An 18,445-nucleotide genomic window follows, 5' to 3' on the forward strand; every position below is an offset into this window, starting at 1 on the left:
TAATTGTTTAAGGCCATTTTGCGATTTCAATCATCATACAGTAACCAGCAACAATCACCCCTTCCTCTTCTCATTGAAGATATGCGATGCAGTCCTAAACAGTCTCTCGCTGTCGGTGCTTGTAATGATTTTTGCGTCTTTCTCCGACAGTTTAAATACTTCCATACTGCTGACGTGTATGCTGCATAATAAAGAGTGTGCGCCTCTCACTGCGCTGGTTGCTATTTGATCGCGTCATATCATTGTTCGGTACAATTTATTCGGTCTTTTCGCTTATTCGGCCGAATAATTTCGAACACCGAAAGAGCTTTTTTTGCTATTTTCGGCCGAATAATTTCGGTTGCCGAACTTTCGGTGCATCCTTAGTATTAGATGCAACACTGTCACTTTTGTTGTTTGTAAAAGAATTGAAAATATTAGAAAATATTGGCATGGTCAATCATTGTCTTGTTTTCTGTGGCTATGTGTGAGAATGGTCAACCTTTGAGTGCATGTTACATAAGCTGTGCTCCAAACCCTAGTAAGCTGCCTGCTGCCTAGGCCTGCTCTAGTCTCTTAGACAACACTTTTTATTCTTGATTTAAATCTAGATAAAACACTTTTCTTTGTTTGTTTGTTTGTTAATTAAGTCCAATAACGTAACAAGGCTTTCTTATTCCAAGTACCAATCGATTTTGCTTCCCGAGTACCATCTGTTTGAGTCATGGCCTTCGGATGTTCACATGCATATTTGTGAAGCACACGTGTGGCTCGTGATGATGCGACTGCGTGCATGAACAGTTACCGTTTGCTAGGTATTAACGTAAATGCAGTCAGGTATGTGGCACGATTGTAAACGGATGGGACAAAAAACGCAGCCTAGATCTGTAAATGCAGCCTAGATCTGCCACTGTCTATTACTGTCATCATTGCCCATAAAAAGAGAGAGCCACTCACTGCTCAATTTATTTGTTCTTGATTGAGTGTTTTCTTTAATTACATTAAAACATTAGATGCAGTATTTACTGAATTGAAATACTTTTAAGTATTTAAACTTTAAAGGGGTCATATGATGTTGCTAAAAAGAACATTATTTTGTGTATTTAGTGTAATGTAATGTGTTAATGCGGTTTAAGGTAAAAAAAAAACACATTTTCCACATACTGTACATTATTGTTTCTCCTCTATGCCCCGCCTTTCTGAAGAGCTTGTAACACTCCAACGAGAAAGGAAAAATTAAAATCGCATCATATCACCCCTTTAATGCTTTTGAAAGACGTCTCTTATGCTCACAAAGGCTGCATTTATTTGATCAAAGATACAGTAGAAACGCTAATGTTGTGAAATGTTTTTACAATTTTAAATAACTGTTTTCCATTTAAATATATTTTAAAATTTAATTTATGCCTGCTATGGCAAAGCTGAATGGGCCACTGCTGCAGCCCGTAATCTAGTGGAATTACCCAGCTGCCCCTCTGTTGCCAGAGCATTCTTCACACCTTGTGATGATATTGAGCTTCATTCCTGTGGCTTTCAGGCCCAACCAACAGCGGCACCGAGCGAAGCGAGTGAAGCAGGATGAGGAAAAGGGGCCTTTTGATTGTGGACTGGTGTGACTTTTGTCATGGGTTTGTTATCAGTCAATCAGCTCTCCAGGTGAGACAGCAGTCGGCTGTACAAAGGGTACCTTCGGTCAGGATTCATGGGATATTTGGCTACTGATGTAAGCACATTTTGTGAGAAAGTGTATAGACCCAATGCTTTATTTTCAGCTGAATTGTGCTACATTTTTATAAAGCCTGTACAAAGTCATTTTAAATAAATTGCTTTTATTATACAAGTGGTCGAGTTTTGAAACTGCGCAAACTCATTTTCGTGTACAGCGAAATTGCTGCCCACAGCAGCGTGCAACTTCATGTAGTGCGTCTGCACAGTCACTGACCTGCTGATACTGGTCCAGGAAGAAGCATTTCATCTGCATCTACCACAATGACCTCCAACAATTACCTCCAAAAGATCAGAGCTGGCATGAATAAAACATGTCCGATGAATGAGAGCTCCTCTGTAGGGAGATCAGGCCTCTGGGTAGCGCATTAGAAAACCATTTCGGCTCAGCGAGGCAAGCACACGTTCTGTCACACATCTGCCATGCTCACCTTTACCTTTATTACGTTTTCATAGCCGAGACCGAGTGTGAGAGGGACATGTCCTTTCAGCAAGCGGGACATGTCCTTGGACATGTGCTTTCGGTGAAATGACATGAGTGTTTTTAGATGGCAGCCACTGGACAGACCTGTCAAAAGCACACACATACTAAAAGCTTCCCTCGGTGTCCTGACTGATAAATTGAAGGCTTTTCCACTAAAAGCCTGGGGGATTATTGTTTCTAAACCAGAGAGGGAGAATGTTGCTTTTACTGTAGGCTTGCTTTGAAAACTGTAGCATGACTAGGATGCATATTTAGATGCAGTTCATGTGTAGATAGATAATCATGTCAACACTGATTCTCTAAGCATAGCATAATGTATTGCTTATCAGTGAGTGTTATGGATATTTAAGTCTGCATACTGTTTTCCCCTATTTTTACATATAGATTTCCGTCTATTACCCAACATTGAACACTTATTTAAATTTGATCTTAAAAAAAAACTAATTCAATAAAAGTAATTTAATAAAAAATGATTAGCAGTCTTTAGCCATTCTCAAAATGATTTCTTTTTTATATTCTAAGTTGCAATGCCTACACTGTAAAAAAAAATTCACTGTTAAATTACAGTAAACTACTGGCAGCTACATTTGCCAGCATAAAGCTGTTATTCTAGTGTACCTACTGTAATCTGCAACAACAGTTTATTACTGTAAAAAATATGACAGTACCATGTCGTAGAAAATATACGCTTTACAGTATAATACTGTCATTACACTGTTATTTTAGTATTCCAACTAGGGGTGTGCCATATCATACCGTCCACGATAATACCGGTGTAAATTTTTACATGATAAATAAAAAAAGTGTCATATCGTGATATCAATGATATAGCGTCACAATGACATATGGCGGATATACGTTCTCTAGTGCGCACAACAACAGCAGCGCTGCGCAGACTGATCGGTGTATGACATCAAAGTATCGCGAGAGCGGTTCTAGAGCATATTCGAGCGCACACTCTTACCGTCAAAAATAGGCGAGGCGCATATCTTTAGCGAAGCGGCGCGGAGAGCCGGTAAGTCACTCAAGGAGTAAGGGGTAAGTCACTCGCAGTATTTTGACGTCATACACGGATCGTCTGCTTCAAGTCGAACACACAGCTACTTCTGCCACCTTATGACAATAGATTTACACTTCAAATTAGGTAGTCTGTCATCGATGACAGTAGCTTATTGGAAAAGGCTGGAAAATGCCCTTCATTTTGTTTGCACTAATAAATGCTGCTGCCTGCCAGCTGCAATCACCAATAAAACGTTGTTCCATGTTTTTTTTCTATATTGTCATAAATATCATTATCTCAGATATTCTTGAAATATCGTGATATAATTTTGAGGCTATATCGCCCACCCCTAATTCCAACTGTAATTTCATAAGCTCTTTATTACTGTAAAATGTATTAAAGTACTGTAGAATGTGATCTAAACATTGTAACACTGCTAGAAGCTAATGATTTAAAATTTACATTCTAAAATTAATACAACTTAATATTACTTGAACACAGATTGCTCAGACAAGAGATGGCTTTAAAACATTAGGCTTTTATTAAAGCATTATTAATAACACTGTTTCCACTTCACCAGTGAGACTGGACTGAACAGAACACAATGCTATGACTTGACATAAACATCTAGTTGCAGAACCTGTGACTTCATCTTACTAAATACTGTCCCACTCAAAGTTCATAAGGTTTTTGTAAAATCTTGCCCTGTTTTCTTCGACAGCACCGTCACTTGGCTGCATCTAGTTGCAGAGCATGTTACTTCAGCTTACTAAATACTGTCCCACTCAAAGTTCATAAGGTTTTTGTAAAATCTTGCCCTGTTTTCTTCGACAGCACCGTCACTTGGCTGGCCTTTGTTTCCCTCTCATGGTTCACACCAATGAAGTGCCTAAAATGTAATAATAGAGAAATATGGGATGTTAGGTGTGGCAAGTAAAGATTAATTGGGGGACCTACTGTGTTTGAGAGAAATAAAGAAAGAGAGAGGTGGGGTGGGAGGTAAAAAAGAGAGAACAACAACAAAAAAAGCTGGGAAGAGGGGCAAAACAAATCTAACAATATTTACCTTTGAACAAACTCCAATGTCCTTGTAGCTTTCTCTTGGTTTTGTAAGTTGAAGACAAGTTCTGTGATGAAGCTTTGCTGGATGAAACGGTATGAAATATGCACAGTAAAAAACGCAGTGTCAATTTAACACTTCAAGTGTCGATTTTAACACTACTAAAGATCATATATGGTGCCAATCTGTCTAGTGTTAAAAGTACACCGTTCGTAGTGTTGAATTTTTAGTTTTAATATAGCACCTTACAGTGTAGAAAAAGTACACTCCGAGTGTAAAGTGTTACACTTGCTATTGTTGTTTAAATTTTACACTATGGGGTATTCAACACCCCTGGTGTTGTTTTAATCCTTTAAGTGTTATTAATAAAGTACTCTTTTCAGTGCAAACACAAAAATGCTATTGTATGGTGTTAATGTACAAGATTAGACATAAAATCAAGAGTCTTCAGACAGATGTATAAATTTCAACGTTTATTTAACAAATGGGCAAAGTGGCAACTTTAAAACATATATCAGATGTGTAGAGGTTAATTAGTCAGTCACATTCATTAAGTGTTGCACAGAAACATAAAATAGTTAATAAAACACAAAATCATCAAATTTACCCAGACATGAACAAATATGACAGGTAGATTTGGCTTTCTCTTGGTTTTGTAAGTTGAAGACAAGTTCTGTGATGAAGCTTTGCTGGATGAAACGGTATGAAATATGCACAGTAAAAAACGCAGTGTCAATTTAACACTTCAAGTGTCGATTTTAACACTACTAAAGATCATATATGGTGCCAATCTGTCTAGTGTTAAAAGTACACCGTTCGTAGTGTTGAATTTTTAGTTTTAATATAGCACCTTACAGTGTAGAAAAAGTACACTCCGAGTGTAAAGTGTTACACTTGCTATTGTTGTTTAAATTTTACACTATGGGGTATTTAACACCCCTGGTGTTGTTTTAATCCTTTAAGTGTTATTAATAAAGTATTCTTTTCAGTGCAAACAAAAAAATGCTATTGTATGGTGTTAATGTACAAGATTAGACATAAAATCAAGAGTCTTCAGACAGATGTATAAATTTCAACGTTTATTTAACAAATGGGCAAAGTGGCAACTTTAAAACATATATCAGATGTGTAGAGGTTAATTAATCAGTCACATTCATTAGGTGTTGCACAGAAACATAAAATAGTTAATAAAACACAAAATCACCTAGACATGAACAAATATGACAGGTAGATTTGACAGTTGTGTAGCATCCATGAATGATGTTCCTCGTTGTCCCATCAGCGAGCAGGTATGGCTGTGTGGTCTCTTCTATGCAATCAAGCTGTTCTTCTTGTTGGTGCCTGCAGATCAAAGACGAAAATAACACTCACGGTCAACTCTCCAACTGATTTTATGTTAGTCTTTCATATACAGGTGCATCTCAATAAATTAGAATGTCGTGGAAAAGTTCATTTATTTCAGTAATTCAACTCAAATTGTGAAACTCGTGTATTAAATAAATTCAGTGCACACAGACTGAAGTAGTTTAAGTCTTTGGTTCTTTTAATTGTGATGATTTTGGCTCACATTTAACAAAAACCCACCAATTCACTATCTCAACAAATTAGAATATGTATATATGTAGAATATGTAGAATATCTCAGTTTGGTTCACTAGGCTACACAATCATGGGGAAGACTGCTGATCTGACAGTTGTCCAGAAGACAATCATTGACAATCTTCACAAGGAGGGTAAGCCACCTCAGGAATAATTCTGCTAAGTTGATTGTGTAGTCAGACAGTGGCTCTGTTCACACCTGGCATTAGCACACATCTTGGGTGACGCATATGGCCACATTCTTTTATTACAGGCTTAGTTCAAAAATGAAAATGTCATCAGTTTACTCAGCCAAGACTTTTGTTATCTTTGAAACACAATTGAAGATATTAGAATACAAGATTTCTGTCCCTTGAATGACGGGCCACGCAACTACCACTTTGATACTTCATAAACTTCATAAAGAGATCTAATCCATAAAGAGAACTAATCCATACGTATTGTGGTTTAGTCCAAATTTTCTGTTTTTCTGTTTATGTTCCCTGATCAATGTTTAAATGTGAAAAAAAAATAAAAAAAGCTGATATTGTGTGCCTGCCCAGTTCAACTTAAAAAATTTTCATATTCATTTGTGTTTTAAATTTGTACTGCACATAGAATAACACATAAATGACACAGACTCACAATTCTGGCTTCATCTTCAGCATTCTGCTCCTTTCTTGAAGGGCTTCCATCACTCACACTCAGTGTCATCAGACTCCCAGTTTGCAATCTTATGAGAGGAGCTTCCTTCTCTTGACACTGCAGAAGTCTGGGCCAATTCTATTGAAAAACAAACAAAAAAAAACACTTATTTCAGTAATTTACATTAGGACTGTAAATATGGTAAAGTAATTGTGATTACCCCTAATTTTGAGTATGCTGAGAACTGTCTATAATACGGGTGTCAAATCGTAAACTTATTTTAATGAAACATTGTGCAATATTCACATGGAGGCCTGAAACAATTTAAGTATTTATTTAATCTGATTATTAAATACATTTGTATAATTTTAATGAGTAACATGAGTAATAAGGCATCTTAAAATGAACAGTGTACTACATTAGAATAAACACGTGTTAAGAATTTATCTTACTATTAATTTATTTTTTATAATGTGAAAAGAAAATACAGATAGATTCAGACATATTTCTCCATTAAAACTTTGTATATCTAGAAATATTTAGGACATTATTTAACCCAAAATAGCATGCCATATGAATTGATAAAGACTGGTTTCAAGCTAAAGTACCTGCATGCTCTGCCAGTGGGCACTGAAGGAAATTGAAAGACTGACGGATTTACAGTTTAACGTACCTTTAACTCACTTTCACGATGCTTGTATTAACGTAATTGTCATAAGAAAAACTTGTCAACAGATATGACGACATGACAGACATGATATTCAGCGCTGAGAACAAGCAACATACAGATTACGCAGTTCACACTTAAGCTTATAGCGAATGTTAGTTTTTAAACACGCTCTAATTTCAGAGTTTTGCATTAGATAACGTCAATCAAATGACTGGTAAATGTTCCGCGTTATGCCAGCTCTGTCTGCAGAGAGACTGCTCGTTTGCAGCGGGCGAGACAGACACTTCACCTCGGTGTTATGCGTCACAAAAATGAAATTGTTAGAGCAAAAATGTTTTTCCCGTGTACTTTTATAAAGAGAAAAACAATCCAACTTACCGTCTCTGTTGCTTGAAGAAAAAATGGCGTTGTCGCATTGCGAGGCAGCAGTCATTGAAGGGCGGAGTCCAGACAATGTACGTCTCTCCACCTCACGAGCACGAACTTAACACTAAACCTGACAAAAACACGAGCAGTTAGTAATTTCTAAATGTGTTCACCACCAATCATATTTTGAGTAAAATTATCAACAAAAATGTTTTTCCCGTGTACTTTTATAAAGAGAAAAGCAATCCAACTTACCGTCTCGGTCGCTTGAAGAAAAAATGGCGTCGTCGCTTCGCGAGGCAGCAGTCATTGAAGGGCGGAGTCCAGACAATTCGGCGGGTTTTTCATTCCGCACTTTTAGTGTAAAAGTGAAATTACACCATATAACAACACTGAACATGAGTACTGTTTAACACTGTAGATTGTTAATTCAACTCTTTGGGAATTAATAACTTTTAACTGCAAATATTACACTGCTGATTTTACTGTGTGGGTATCAGCCTACACACCGTAACACCAAAATAATCTTATTAGACCAACACAGATGATCTTAAAGGTTCTCTCTGACAGAATAATAAAATGATTACGGTATAATTATAACTGTTAACATAACTTTAGCGCACATTTCAATAAACCCCACAACAAATGGTAAAATAAAGCCCAGTCTATCACATAGATTTGACAAAAAAAAATAAAATGAATGGATTGTCACATATACCACAGACATTTGATTAGATTGCAAAATAACAGAAGTTAAACTCGAATGAACAAGCTAGCTAACTTGGTTTGCTAATTTGTTTACTGTTCACTGGATATGAAGTTAACTTCATTCAATAAAAAGATATAACAGTGCATGGTTTTTTCATTTGGTTTTTTTTAAGTATTTAAAATTTATTTATTTTATTTTTTTTTTTACTTTGGATAATAGTATGAAAGCCCAAACATTTTCTTATCACGACTTAAATTTCTCATGAGCTCTCGACATCATAAAAGTGTTTTTTTTATTTTATTTTTTATTTTTTTAATCTTAAACATAATGAACTGGGAGTCTACCATTGTCATGCATGTAGTAACCTAATGACAGATGAACTTTCAAGCAAAATAATCATATTGATTCAAGCATTTACAAATTATAAGTTAATTAATTGTTGGTAACGAACAATACTTCACAGTAGCAATCACAAAGAAGTAAGGTCTTCGCTCTGTCAATCAGGGCCAATATGAACACAGCTCTATACTGCCACCTGATGACGCAGTTTTGTAACTTGGAGAACAAATTTTATGTCGAGATCACAAGAAAATGAAGTTGTGATAATGAGAAAACAAGAAAAATTATAATCCTTGGCCTCTTAGAACTTCCGTGCAATGGTATGGTTACAGTTAAAAACACTAAATAAAAATTAGTTTAAATTTGTCACACATATATTTTAATAGTTTAATAATTATCAGCTCATTGTAGTATTATGTATCCCTGTTAATAACGTGAATGTGGCCTATCCAATCCAACATCAGGTCCAGAAGAATCCGTTTTATAAGATGTTTTCACCCTGTTTGTCAGGTATAAATCTGCAATATTTAGGAGTATCTCCAGATCTTTTTTCTTAAATGTATTCACACTGAAGCATTGAACCCACGTAATGTGTTCCTGCTTGACCTAATCAGTGAATCCTGCACAGAGCGCCGCTGATACCCACGTGCCCAGCGGCAGTCACGAGTGAAGCTTTCACAGTTTAATCCTCAGCCAGAGAGCCGTGGTTGCAGCACAGCAGCTGAAATCCCTTCCACAAGCCTATGCAATCACTGTTTGACATCTGCTCTCTGATCGTATGTGGCTTCTGCTGCATCTTTTCTGCTTTTGCCGTGTACGTTTGTGACCTCGGACGGACTCTCTGCCCTCGGGAGTCTGACCAAGCAGTAATTAAGATCAGGAGAATAATGTGAATCTCTCATTTGTAACCCTCCGCTCGAGCCTATGTGGGTTAAGCCCCACTGGCTATTAGCAAATAGGAGCCTCTGGGCACTAGAACTGGTAGATAATACCCAGCAGCCATAATACAGCTGAATCTAAACCGAGCTCAGTCGGCCATTATGCCAAGAAATGATGTGTGAGTATGTGTGAGAGAGCTGCATCTATGCCATGGTTGTTTATTTGCGTGTTTGTGTGTAGTGACGATGCGCATAATGTGAATATATGATTAACTGGTGAATCATTAGTGACTTTATATAACCGTTCCACCTCAGTCTTTGCCGGCTTCTGGGGGCTGGTGTTAATTTGCTTGCGTGTGTCATTTGTAAACCTCCAGCTATAGTAAACCTCTGTGCTTGCTTTTCTCCTCAGGGCTTTTTCCGGAGGAGCATTCAGAAGAACATGCTGTACACCTGTCACAGAGAGAAGAGCTGTATCATCAACAAGGTCACCCGAAACCGCTGCCAGTACTGCCGACTGCAGAAGTGCCTGGAAGTAGGCATGTCTAAAGAATGTAAGTTACATAATAACACTGTAATATTGTAATAGTATTACTGCTTTCACTGTATTTATGATCAAATAAATGCAGCTTTGGTGAGCATAAGAGACTGAAATGGCTACTATACCATTTTGTACAATCTTTTTTTTTTTTAACCAGAACTGCATACTACAGCATATGTTTAGTACACTATGCTAGGAAGGCCTCTTGTCAGTCATTTGTCTCTCTGATCCTGCTGTCACCACCTACTGGACAGAGTGCTGATGTGCTCTGCACGGATGACCAGTGAAATTACATTTTCCAGCATTATTTAAAGCACATTGGTGATTGTCTTTGTCATTTCATAGTGATGTTAAAGCATGTTTGTGTGACAGGCTTGTGTACAAGCATATAAAAGAGGAGGTTTGCTGTCTTGTGAGCAATGTTCCCTGTAATATTTTTCTTGCTGAGCAAATCTTTTCTCTATTGGGTGGACATTTCGGCCACCTGAGCAAAAACATTCGTTCCCACTTTATATTGTGGCCCTAATACCTGTGTACTTACATAGTAACTAGATGTATACATAGTGTGTAACCACAGTGTAAGTACACATTGGTACATAGTATCTACAGCTGTAATATTTCTGTAACTACACACATGTAACAACCCTCCGAATGGTTTGTGCAAGTACAAATGTGTAACAGGACATTGGTAACAACACTTTTTTTTCACTTCTCTAAGTACTCGTATAACAGGAATTATATAACTACATTTTGTAACAACAATATGTATAAGAGTAATTTGAACCATTTGATCCAGAGGGTGGAGATGGGTAGGTTTAGGGATATGTAAAGTGGGAGGATGAGCGCACGCACAAATCTTCTCACTGCGCGCGTTTGTCCACGTTTTTTTTTTCTTTTTCATCGCTGTTATTGTAATGTATTGGGAAGCCAGAATGCGCATCCATTAACAGAAACATACATTAGCCGAACCCTGTTTTTTTTTATGTGTTATTTATAAGAAACCATATTACAGATGCGTTGTCAGATTTAAGTTGAACCGCGGTCCTAGCACGTGCCGAACCGTGTGTGGTGAACCGTATGGTTCGATTTTTTTTCCGCGAACCGTTCCACCCTTAATGTACACATCTAGTTACTATGTAAGTACACAGGTATTAGGGCCACTTAATATGAAGTGGGACCAAACATTCTTTATACCAGACCTGTACAGCACGCACAAAAAAAAGTGTGTAACTTTTAACTTTAATGTGCTATTTATATTTGATTTGACCCTTGATGCAACTAAATGATGCACATTTTAGGTTACCATTTTTACAGTGCTGTTACTTACCAAGAAATTCCATAAAAAATAATTTTACAAATTCTCAGAACGGTTCAATTCTTTATTATAATAAAATAATATAAAAAACTGTTTTCAATACATATTTTCAAAAAACATGAACGTGAATCATTTTAGTTATCTAAAACATTCCCATGTAGTAGAGTTTGTACACTTCACCAGTGTGTAACTGTAAATGTCTTGTGAGTTTTGTTACCGTTTTGTTACTACTTTACTAGAGCATGATGACATTTTATTTCACATGACTTTGCGTTGCCTCTCGTGTTGAGCTATTTCGTCCGCAACCTTTGAAGTATTCGATTTCTACAGCGATTGATTTGGCACACATCACCATTCTCTTTCTATGAAACCTGTAAACCACATTCACCGTTTATTACTCTATAGTGACACCAACTCTATAGTGGTTTACCCGAGCACTGCAGTTATTTCGCATTTACTAGAATTCAATCAAATGGCTTTCCCAACTCATTTTTGCGTCTGTCTTGTGCGCGGCATATTATTCTTATGCGCGATCGCGACATAAGAAGTGTGCAGCTGCGTATGAGGGAACATTGTTTGTGAAATGTCTGTGTGTATTTGTGCTAAGACAATAAATTAATATCATAATGAATATCAGCTACATTTTTTATTAATAGCTTTTTTTTTTATTAATAGCTTTCTCCAAGTCGTACAGTAGCACTTTATTATTGCTTTATCTGATGTATCTGTTGCAGTAGGACCTAATTTAGTTGCTTTTGCTTTTAAGAATAAATATGGGTTTCCATGTACTTTTGTTCTGTTAATAGCATGAAAGTATGTACACTTTTCTTTCTGTGCTGTACTGAACTGAAGTTAGCTTTTTCTACCAGAGCAAGATGAAATCTCGTTATTTTACATATTTCATTCTCTCCGCCCAGATATGATGGCACTCTCGTCATCATAAAGTTGTTTGCAAGCAGGTTTCGTCTTTTCGCACATGTCGTGTTGTGAAAGATTACCTCCCGGTGTTAATAGTTCTTTAATGGCTCCATTAGATTGTGGTTTCGGAGCCCACGCTGGCACCCAGCTCCCTCTGGAGAAATGAAAATGTGGCTGTGGGGAGAAGTGAGGGAGAATCATCCTTTACCACCCCTCTCGCTCGCTCCCTCAGTGTGCGTGTGGAGGAGGGAGAAGAAGAGCCATTGAGTTATCTCTAGACAAAGGAAGGAGTCCTACCCGAAAACAGCAAGAAAACATGAGATAAAGGAGTGATTGAGGCTGTGAGAAGTAGAAAAGAGAGATTGTGAGGTTCCAGGAAAACAGAGACTGAGAGAGGGAAGAAAGGGAGGAGGGATGAATGCAGGCGCAGAGGGAGAGCCCGTTTAAAGCTCTTTAAAGCGGGCTGATATTTGTCATGTGACGTGATTAGATTAGGTTGGATTTTAGTGAAAGCAGAGGTCGTTTGTCACAGTTATTAACAACCACCAACATTCATTTCTCATCTCTGCACACTGCACACCATCAGCGTGTGTGTGTGTGTGTGTGTGTGTGTGTGTGTGTGTGTGTGTGTGTGTGTGTGTGTGCGCGTGTGTGTGCGTGTGTGTGTGATGAAACACAATGAGAGCGTTTACATGCACAATCTTACATTGATTATTTTTACCAGTGAAGATTGCAATTCTTCAATGTCATTTATATTTTCTCATCCCAGTTTAATGTGCAGAAACAGCTTTAAGTAAACCACTTATACCTCACAGATTTCCCTGAAGAGTAAATACTGTGATACTATCAAAAGATTGATTGTTTCAGCAACCCAACTGGCTCTATGCAGCAATGTGGATTCAGCTGATGGCATGAGATTGACACAGGACTATATTTGTGGCCTATCAGTGGCATTATTGTCCTGATTTTGGTTGCAAGTGGCGCTGAACTGACGCTTCATCTTTGAAAACTTGACAACATGTAAGACCACAAAAACTGCTGTTCAAAAGTTTGAGGTCAGTAAGATATTTTAAAACATGGTCGTACAAGTTTTAAAAGTTTCTCTTATGCTCTCCAAGGCTGCATTTAATCAAAAATACAGTAAAAGCAATAAATCTGCGGAATAGTTTTACATTTTAAAATACGCTTTAATATATTGTACAATGTAATTTATTCCTGTGATGGTAAAGCTGAATTTTCAGCATCATTACTCCAGTCTTCAGTGTCACATGATCCTTCAGAAATCATTCTATTATGCTGATTTTCTGCTTAAAAAACATTTCTTCTTATTAATATTGAAAACAGTTGCGCTGCTTAACATTTTTTGGAAGCGTGATAAATGTTTTTCTCAGGATTCTTTGACTAGAAAGTTCAAAAGCATTTATTTGAATTTAAACCTTTTGAAAAAAAAATTATAAATGGCATTACAGTTTTATCAATGTATTGTGTTCTTGCTGAATAAGTGTTCATTTCTTTAAACTCTTGCTGACTTTTGAATAGTACTCAATGCCTAAAACTGTCTTTTTCAGGGGAAGGTCATTATTGGTTTTATGCAAAACCTAATTTGTCCTGTTATCCTGATTTCGCTCTGCATGTAAACACTGTTAATGGTGTTCTGGTGTATTGTTCACATTTATGTTTACATTGACGTCAAAGCCAAAAGGAAAAAGGCGTTTTCGAAATCTTGTTGTAAACACTTTTCTTGCGTTGGTGTGTTTGTATAATGAGCTCGTCTGTGAGTTACCAGTGTGTTGTTGCTAAACAGTTGTATATTGGATGCATGTATAATGCCTCTAAATATTCAATGTGTTTTTTCTATGACTTTTCTATTATTGTATACTTTACTCTGTATTTTTAAGGCAGGTATATCACTGTATACATGTTTCCATTGTCACAGACAGAGAAGTGAAGACCTCAGAGAATCACTTCCTTGGAATTTTCCCTCCTTTTGTGCTTATTTAGCAATTGAGACTCTCTTATCTAAAGCTCTTTTTGAACTGTCACATCAAAGCACTTGGTTTTTATTCAGCTCTTTTCTCTCTGGAAATACAGCAAGAAATGTATTTCTATATCCTTGTTCCCTCTCTCTCTCTATATATATATATATATATATATATATATATGTATATGTATGTTCTCTGGGTCTCCCACTTAATCTGCCTCCTCCTCTTTCATTCATTGTGTTTTTTTGTTTTTTTTAAGTATTAGCTGCCAAAATGATTGAATCGCAAGAAGAACCTGAATCTGAAAGAGGTTTTAACTGTATGATCTGCTGTTTTCATCAGGCAGCAAAAAAAAAAAATACACTGGACGTTTACTGCCATCTTGTGGCATGTGTATATTATTAGTTTTATATTTTTATTATTTAGATATTTATTTCTTATTTATATTTCTGGTAAAACTCATCAGTGGAGTGTGTATATCAGATGGTTGGACTTTTTTTTTTTCTTTTTTTTTCTTCTTCCTGTCCTTGTAGCTGTTCGGAACGACCGGAACAAGAGGAAGAAGGAAGAGAAGAAGCAGGAGTGTTCGGAGAGTTACGTCTTAAGTCCTGATACGGAGCAGATGATCGAGCGGGTTAGGAAGGCCCATCACGAAACCTTCCCCTCCCTGTGCCAGCTGGGCAAATACACCACGGTAAGTCAGCGGCAAAGCTCTTAACGGTGACATCCTTGTGGAATTGTGGGGAAATAAATCACAAACTATGCAAACATTGTCTCTGTCCTGGCCTCAAACAGAACAACAGTGCAGACCACAGGGTTTCTCTGGATGTTAACCTGTGGGACAAGTTCAGTGAACTCTCCACCAAATGCATTATTAAAACGGTGGAGTTCGCCAAGCAGCTGCCGGGCTTCACCACGCTCACTATCGCAGATCAGATCACCCTGTTAAAGGCCGCCTGTCTCGACATCCTGGTGAGAGCACGACACTCATATGTGTTCTTTTGTCTAAATAGTGCATGAATAGATGCATCACTTTTGTAGCAGTGTGTAGGCTGAGAGCGTATCTGTCTTTCATTTTCTTCCACAGATTCTGCGAATATGTACACGTTACACACCGGATCAGGACACCATGACGTTTTCAGATGGTCTGACACTGAACCGCACGCAGATGCACAATGCCGGCTTTGGTCCACTGACAGATCTGGTTTTCGCTTTCGCCAACCAGCTCCTGCCTCTGGAGATGGATGATGCAGAGACGGGGCTTCTTAGCGCCATCTGTCTGCTGTGTGGAGGTACTGCAGCTTTTTGACTCTAATTGAATCGGATACACTTTTGGCCATGTTTTGGTTTGTGAATGTTGTCTTCATGAATTTTTCATTCAGTCAGTAATCACATAAAACTGACTTTCATTTGTACTGCCCTTCACTTGTACTAATACATTACTTGTATACCAAACTATGTTCATCCAATATTGTCTGTAATTTCCTTTTTTAAGTTTTACAGTATGGATGCTGAATATATTGGCCCCATAACTGTTGTCTGCCAATATTGGCCTTTTTTGTTTGTTTTTAAATTTAATGTCAGACTATTTGTTTACAGACTTTTTTTGTTTTTGGTTTTCATTTTGAATTTTTTAATACTAATTTTGAATACTAATTCATAAGTTATCAGCTAGAATTATCATCTAATAATAATACCGTTTTCTTCCATTTAGACAATGTTTGAATCAAATTTAAACTCTCTAGAACTCATGAAATTGTTCTTTTTTATGCTTGTGGGAGCTGATGCTTTGTTAGCTGATGTTATAAAACACTGTGCACTTGTGCTCAGATCGGCAGGATCTGGAGCAGTCGGATAAGGTGGATGTGCTTCAGGAGCCGCTGCTGGAGGCCCTAAAGATCTACGTGAGAAAGAGGAGGCCTCATAAACCACATATGTTCCCCAAGATGCTAATGAAGATCACAGACCTGAGGAGCATCAGCGCTAAAGGTGAGATTCACAGTCACTCTGTGAACATCATCAAGTTTGAATCAACCAGAATCCATTCGAACATTTCTTTCTCAATCAGGAGCCGAGCGAGTTATTACTCTGAAAATGGAGATTCCCGGCTCCATGCCTCCACTCATTCAGGAGATGCTGGAGAATTCGGAGGGTCTGGAGGGTGGCGGTGGGGCGAGAGGAGGAGGAAAAGGAGCGCCACCAGGAAGCTGCAGCCCCGGTTTGTCTCCCAACTCCGCACACAGCAGCCCCTCAGCTCACTCCCCGAGTCTCACCTCCAGACAGGGCTCCGTACAGAACGAAACTGGTTCGAAACCAGAAATAAGCCACAGCCGACCAGCGCCAGAAACCAGAATTCCGGTAGACTTTGATCTGGGCTGACCGGACCCGAATCGAACAGTAAATCTGGCCGGCTTTCATTAGCTGAAGACCAATTGAGTTACACACAGGCCGAGTCTGCTCAAAACTCACGCTGTCATTAAAACCACCAGTGATTCAGTGACTACCAGAGCCCTGCAGCTTTTCACGTGGCGGTAGTTTGTGAAGACGGCAGAACAGATGCCCTGTGTGTGCAGAAGCGGCTCCTTACTGTGTCTTCCCAGCTCTGCTCCCATCACACAAACTGTGAAGGCCCAGGGAAGATCTCTTCCTCATCTGAGGGATGCATACTCTTGGGCCTGTGATGTTATTTTATAAATTTCAGTCCCTTAAAGCAAGCTAAAGGATGTTAGGACGTCAAATGTCCACAAGTCAGGGACATTTAGAACTTTCCAGCTGTTTTGGTCCTGTTTCTTTGTTTTCTTACAAAAAAGATATATGAATATATGAAATCTATATTGACAGAAATATGAGATTTGAATCTTGTGTCTTAGGTGGAATGCAGAACAATACTTAACTTTTCTCTCAAGAGTTAACAGTGGGTCAACCTTAACCGTGTTTATGTTCACTCCAAGACAGTCCTGTTCACGTCATGCACATGGGCACGTCACACTAGCACTGAAAACGATGCGTGTACTTCAAGATGTGACGTACGATGGGGTTAACACGCAGTTTTGTCCAGTGAGGAAATGATTTGGAGACGTATTCACAATGATCAACTTGGCAGTTTTGGCAAAGAAATGAAGGATCTCATGTAAACAAGCAGCATTTATGATGTGTATGAGATCTCAGATTTTAAGGAGCGGTAAATGCCTTTGTGTAGCTTTTTAATATTGTTTCTTAATTTACTTTTAATTTTGTAATTGTTAACTGTCAAAAGACACAGAGACCCATCCCCCCCTCTACACAGTATTAGCAGATTATTAAATAAAAAATTATATTTCCAAACATAATGACTCACAAAGAATACAAGATGTATTTTTAGCTAAATGCCCACAAGAAATTCATGTCATTTCAGAAGTATTGAGAATGTTGTCATTGAGTATTTCACACAGAACCTCATGCCTTTTTTGCCTGCACCTCAGTCTTGAAGCCCTGTTAGTGGTAGATTTGTTTCTAATCATCCGTCATGCTTTAGCTGTCACGTGTGCTGAGATGTTTCCACTGCCGCGTCCTTCTCCTCTGTACCTTACAACATCACTGCCTCTGCTCTCCTGCAACAATCATTGAACAATTGTCAACAACAACACTGCCTCTGTGTGACAATCACTTTAAGTAAAGCTCACAAACAACTTTGCCTCTGTAACACACACTGATCCCTGCCAGACATCTGGATTCATGAGACCGCTAGCTTAGTTTTTTTTTTTTTTTTTTAGGTCTAAAAACATCAAACAAGTACTGAATTCACAATTATGGTTGTCTAGAAATGCTTTATTAAAATAAGACCTTGTATTGACATTTCTAAGAATGTTGCATTCTTTAGTCTTATCTGAATTACCAGAGACATTTGTCATCATTTACTCATCCTCATTTAATTCCAAATCAGTATGAGCTTTTTTTTTTGGTTGTGTGTGTTCTGCAGAAGAAAGTAAGTCATGCAGGTTTGCAATAACATGAGAGTGAGTAAATGGCAGATTTTTCAATTTTGTGTGAACTGTCCCTTTAAATAAAAACATTAGCTCAATAAAATGGATACAAGTACATTTGGGAGGCTCTATACAATCCAGCTCTGGCGGATCAGTGTCAGCATATCATTATTGTACCAGTTTACAACAGCTCTGCCTCTGCATCACGTCTGCTAGACCTGTCGCCATTAACCTTTGAACAGTGCAGTAGGCCGAAATAACTTCCTCTTTAACGCTCTTCTGAGAGTGAAGTGTG

At 38.0% G+C, this 18,445-nt stretch overlaps 1 protein-coding gene across 4 annotated transcripts in view; it reads left to right on the plus strand.

Annotated features, from left to right (window-relative positions):
• Positions 1-17,938, plus strand: part of LOC107689638 (retinoic acid receptor alpha-B-like) — a 92,764-nt gene extending 74,826 nt beyond the window's left edge. For 3 of the 4 annotated variants that reach the window (XM_016487722.1, XM_016487724.1, XM_016487725.1), the window contains 6 exons: positions 9,845-9,986; positions 14,722-14,882; positions 14,984-15,160; positions 15,276-15,480; positions 16,019-16,177; positions 16,257-17,938. In XM_016487722.1, the coding sequence (XP_016343208.1) occupies positions 9,845-9,986; positions 14,722-14,882; positions 14,984-15,160; positions 15,276-15,480; positions 16,019-16,177; positions 16,257-16,567 (1,155 nt within the window). In that variant the 3' untranslated portion in view covers positions 16,568-17,938. The remainder of the gene's footprint in view (positions 1-9,844; positions 9,987-14,721; positions 14,883-14,983; positions 15,161-15,275; positions 15,481-16,018; positions 16,178-16,256) is intronic. The other variant, XR_001634356.1, reaches the window with a different exon arrangement.
• The last annotated feature ends 507 nt before the right edge of the window (positions 17,939-18,445 follow it).

Source organism: Sinocyclocheilus anshuiensis, unplaced genomic scaffold (genome assembly GCF_001515605.1).
Source record: "Sinocyclocheilus anshuiensis isolate Anshui unplaced genomic scaffold, SAMN03320099.WGS_v1.1 scaffold813, whole genome shotgun sequence".
NCBI classification, from domain to species: domain Eukaryota; kingdom Metazoa; phylum Chordata; class Actinopteri; order Cypriniformes; family Cyprinidae; genus Sinocyclocheilus; species Sinocyclocheilus anshuiensis.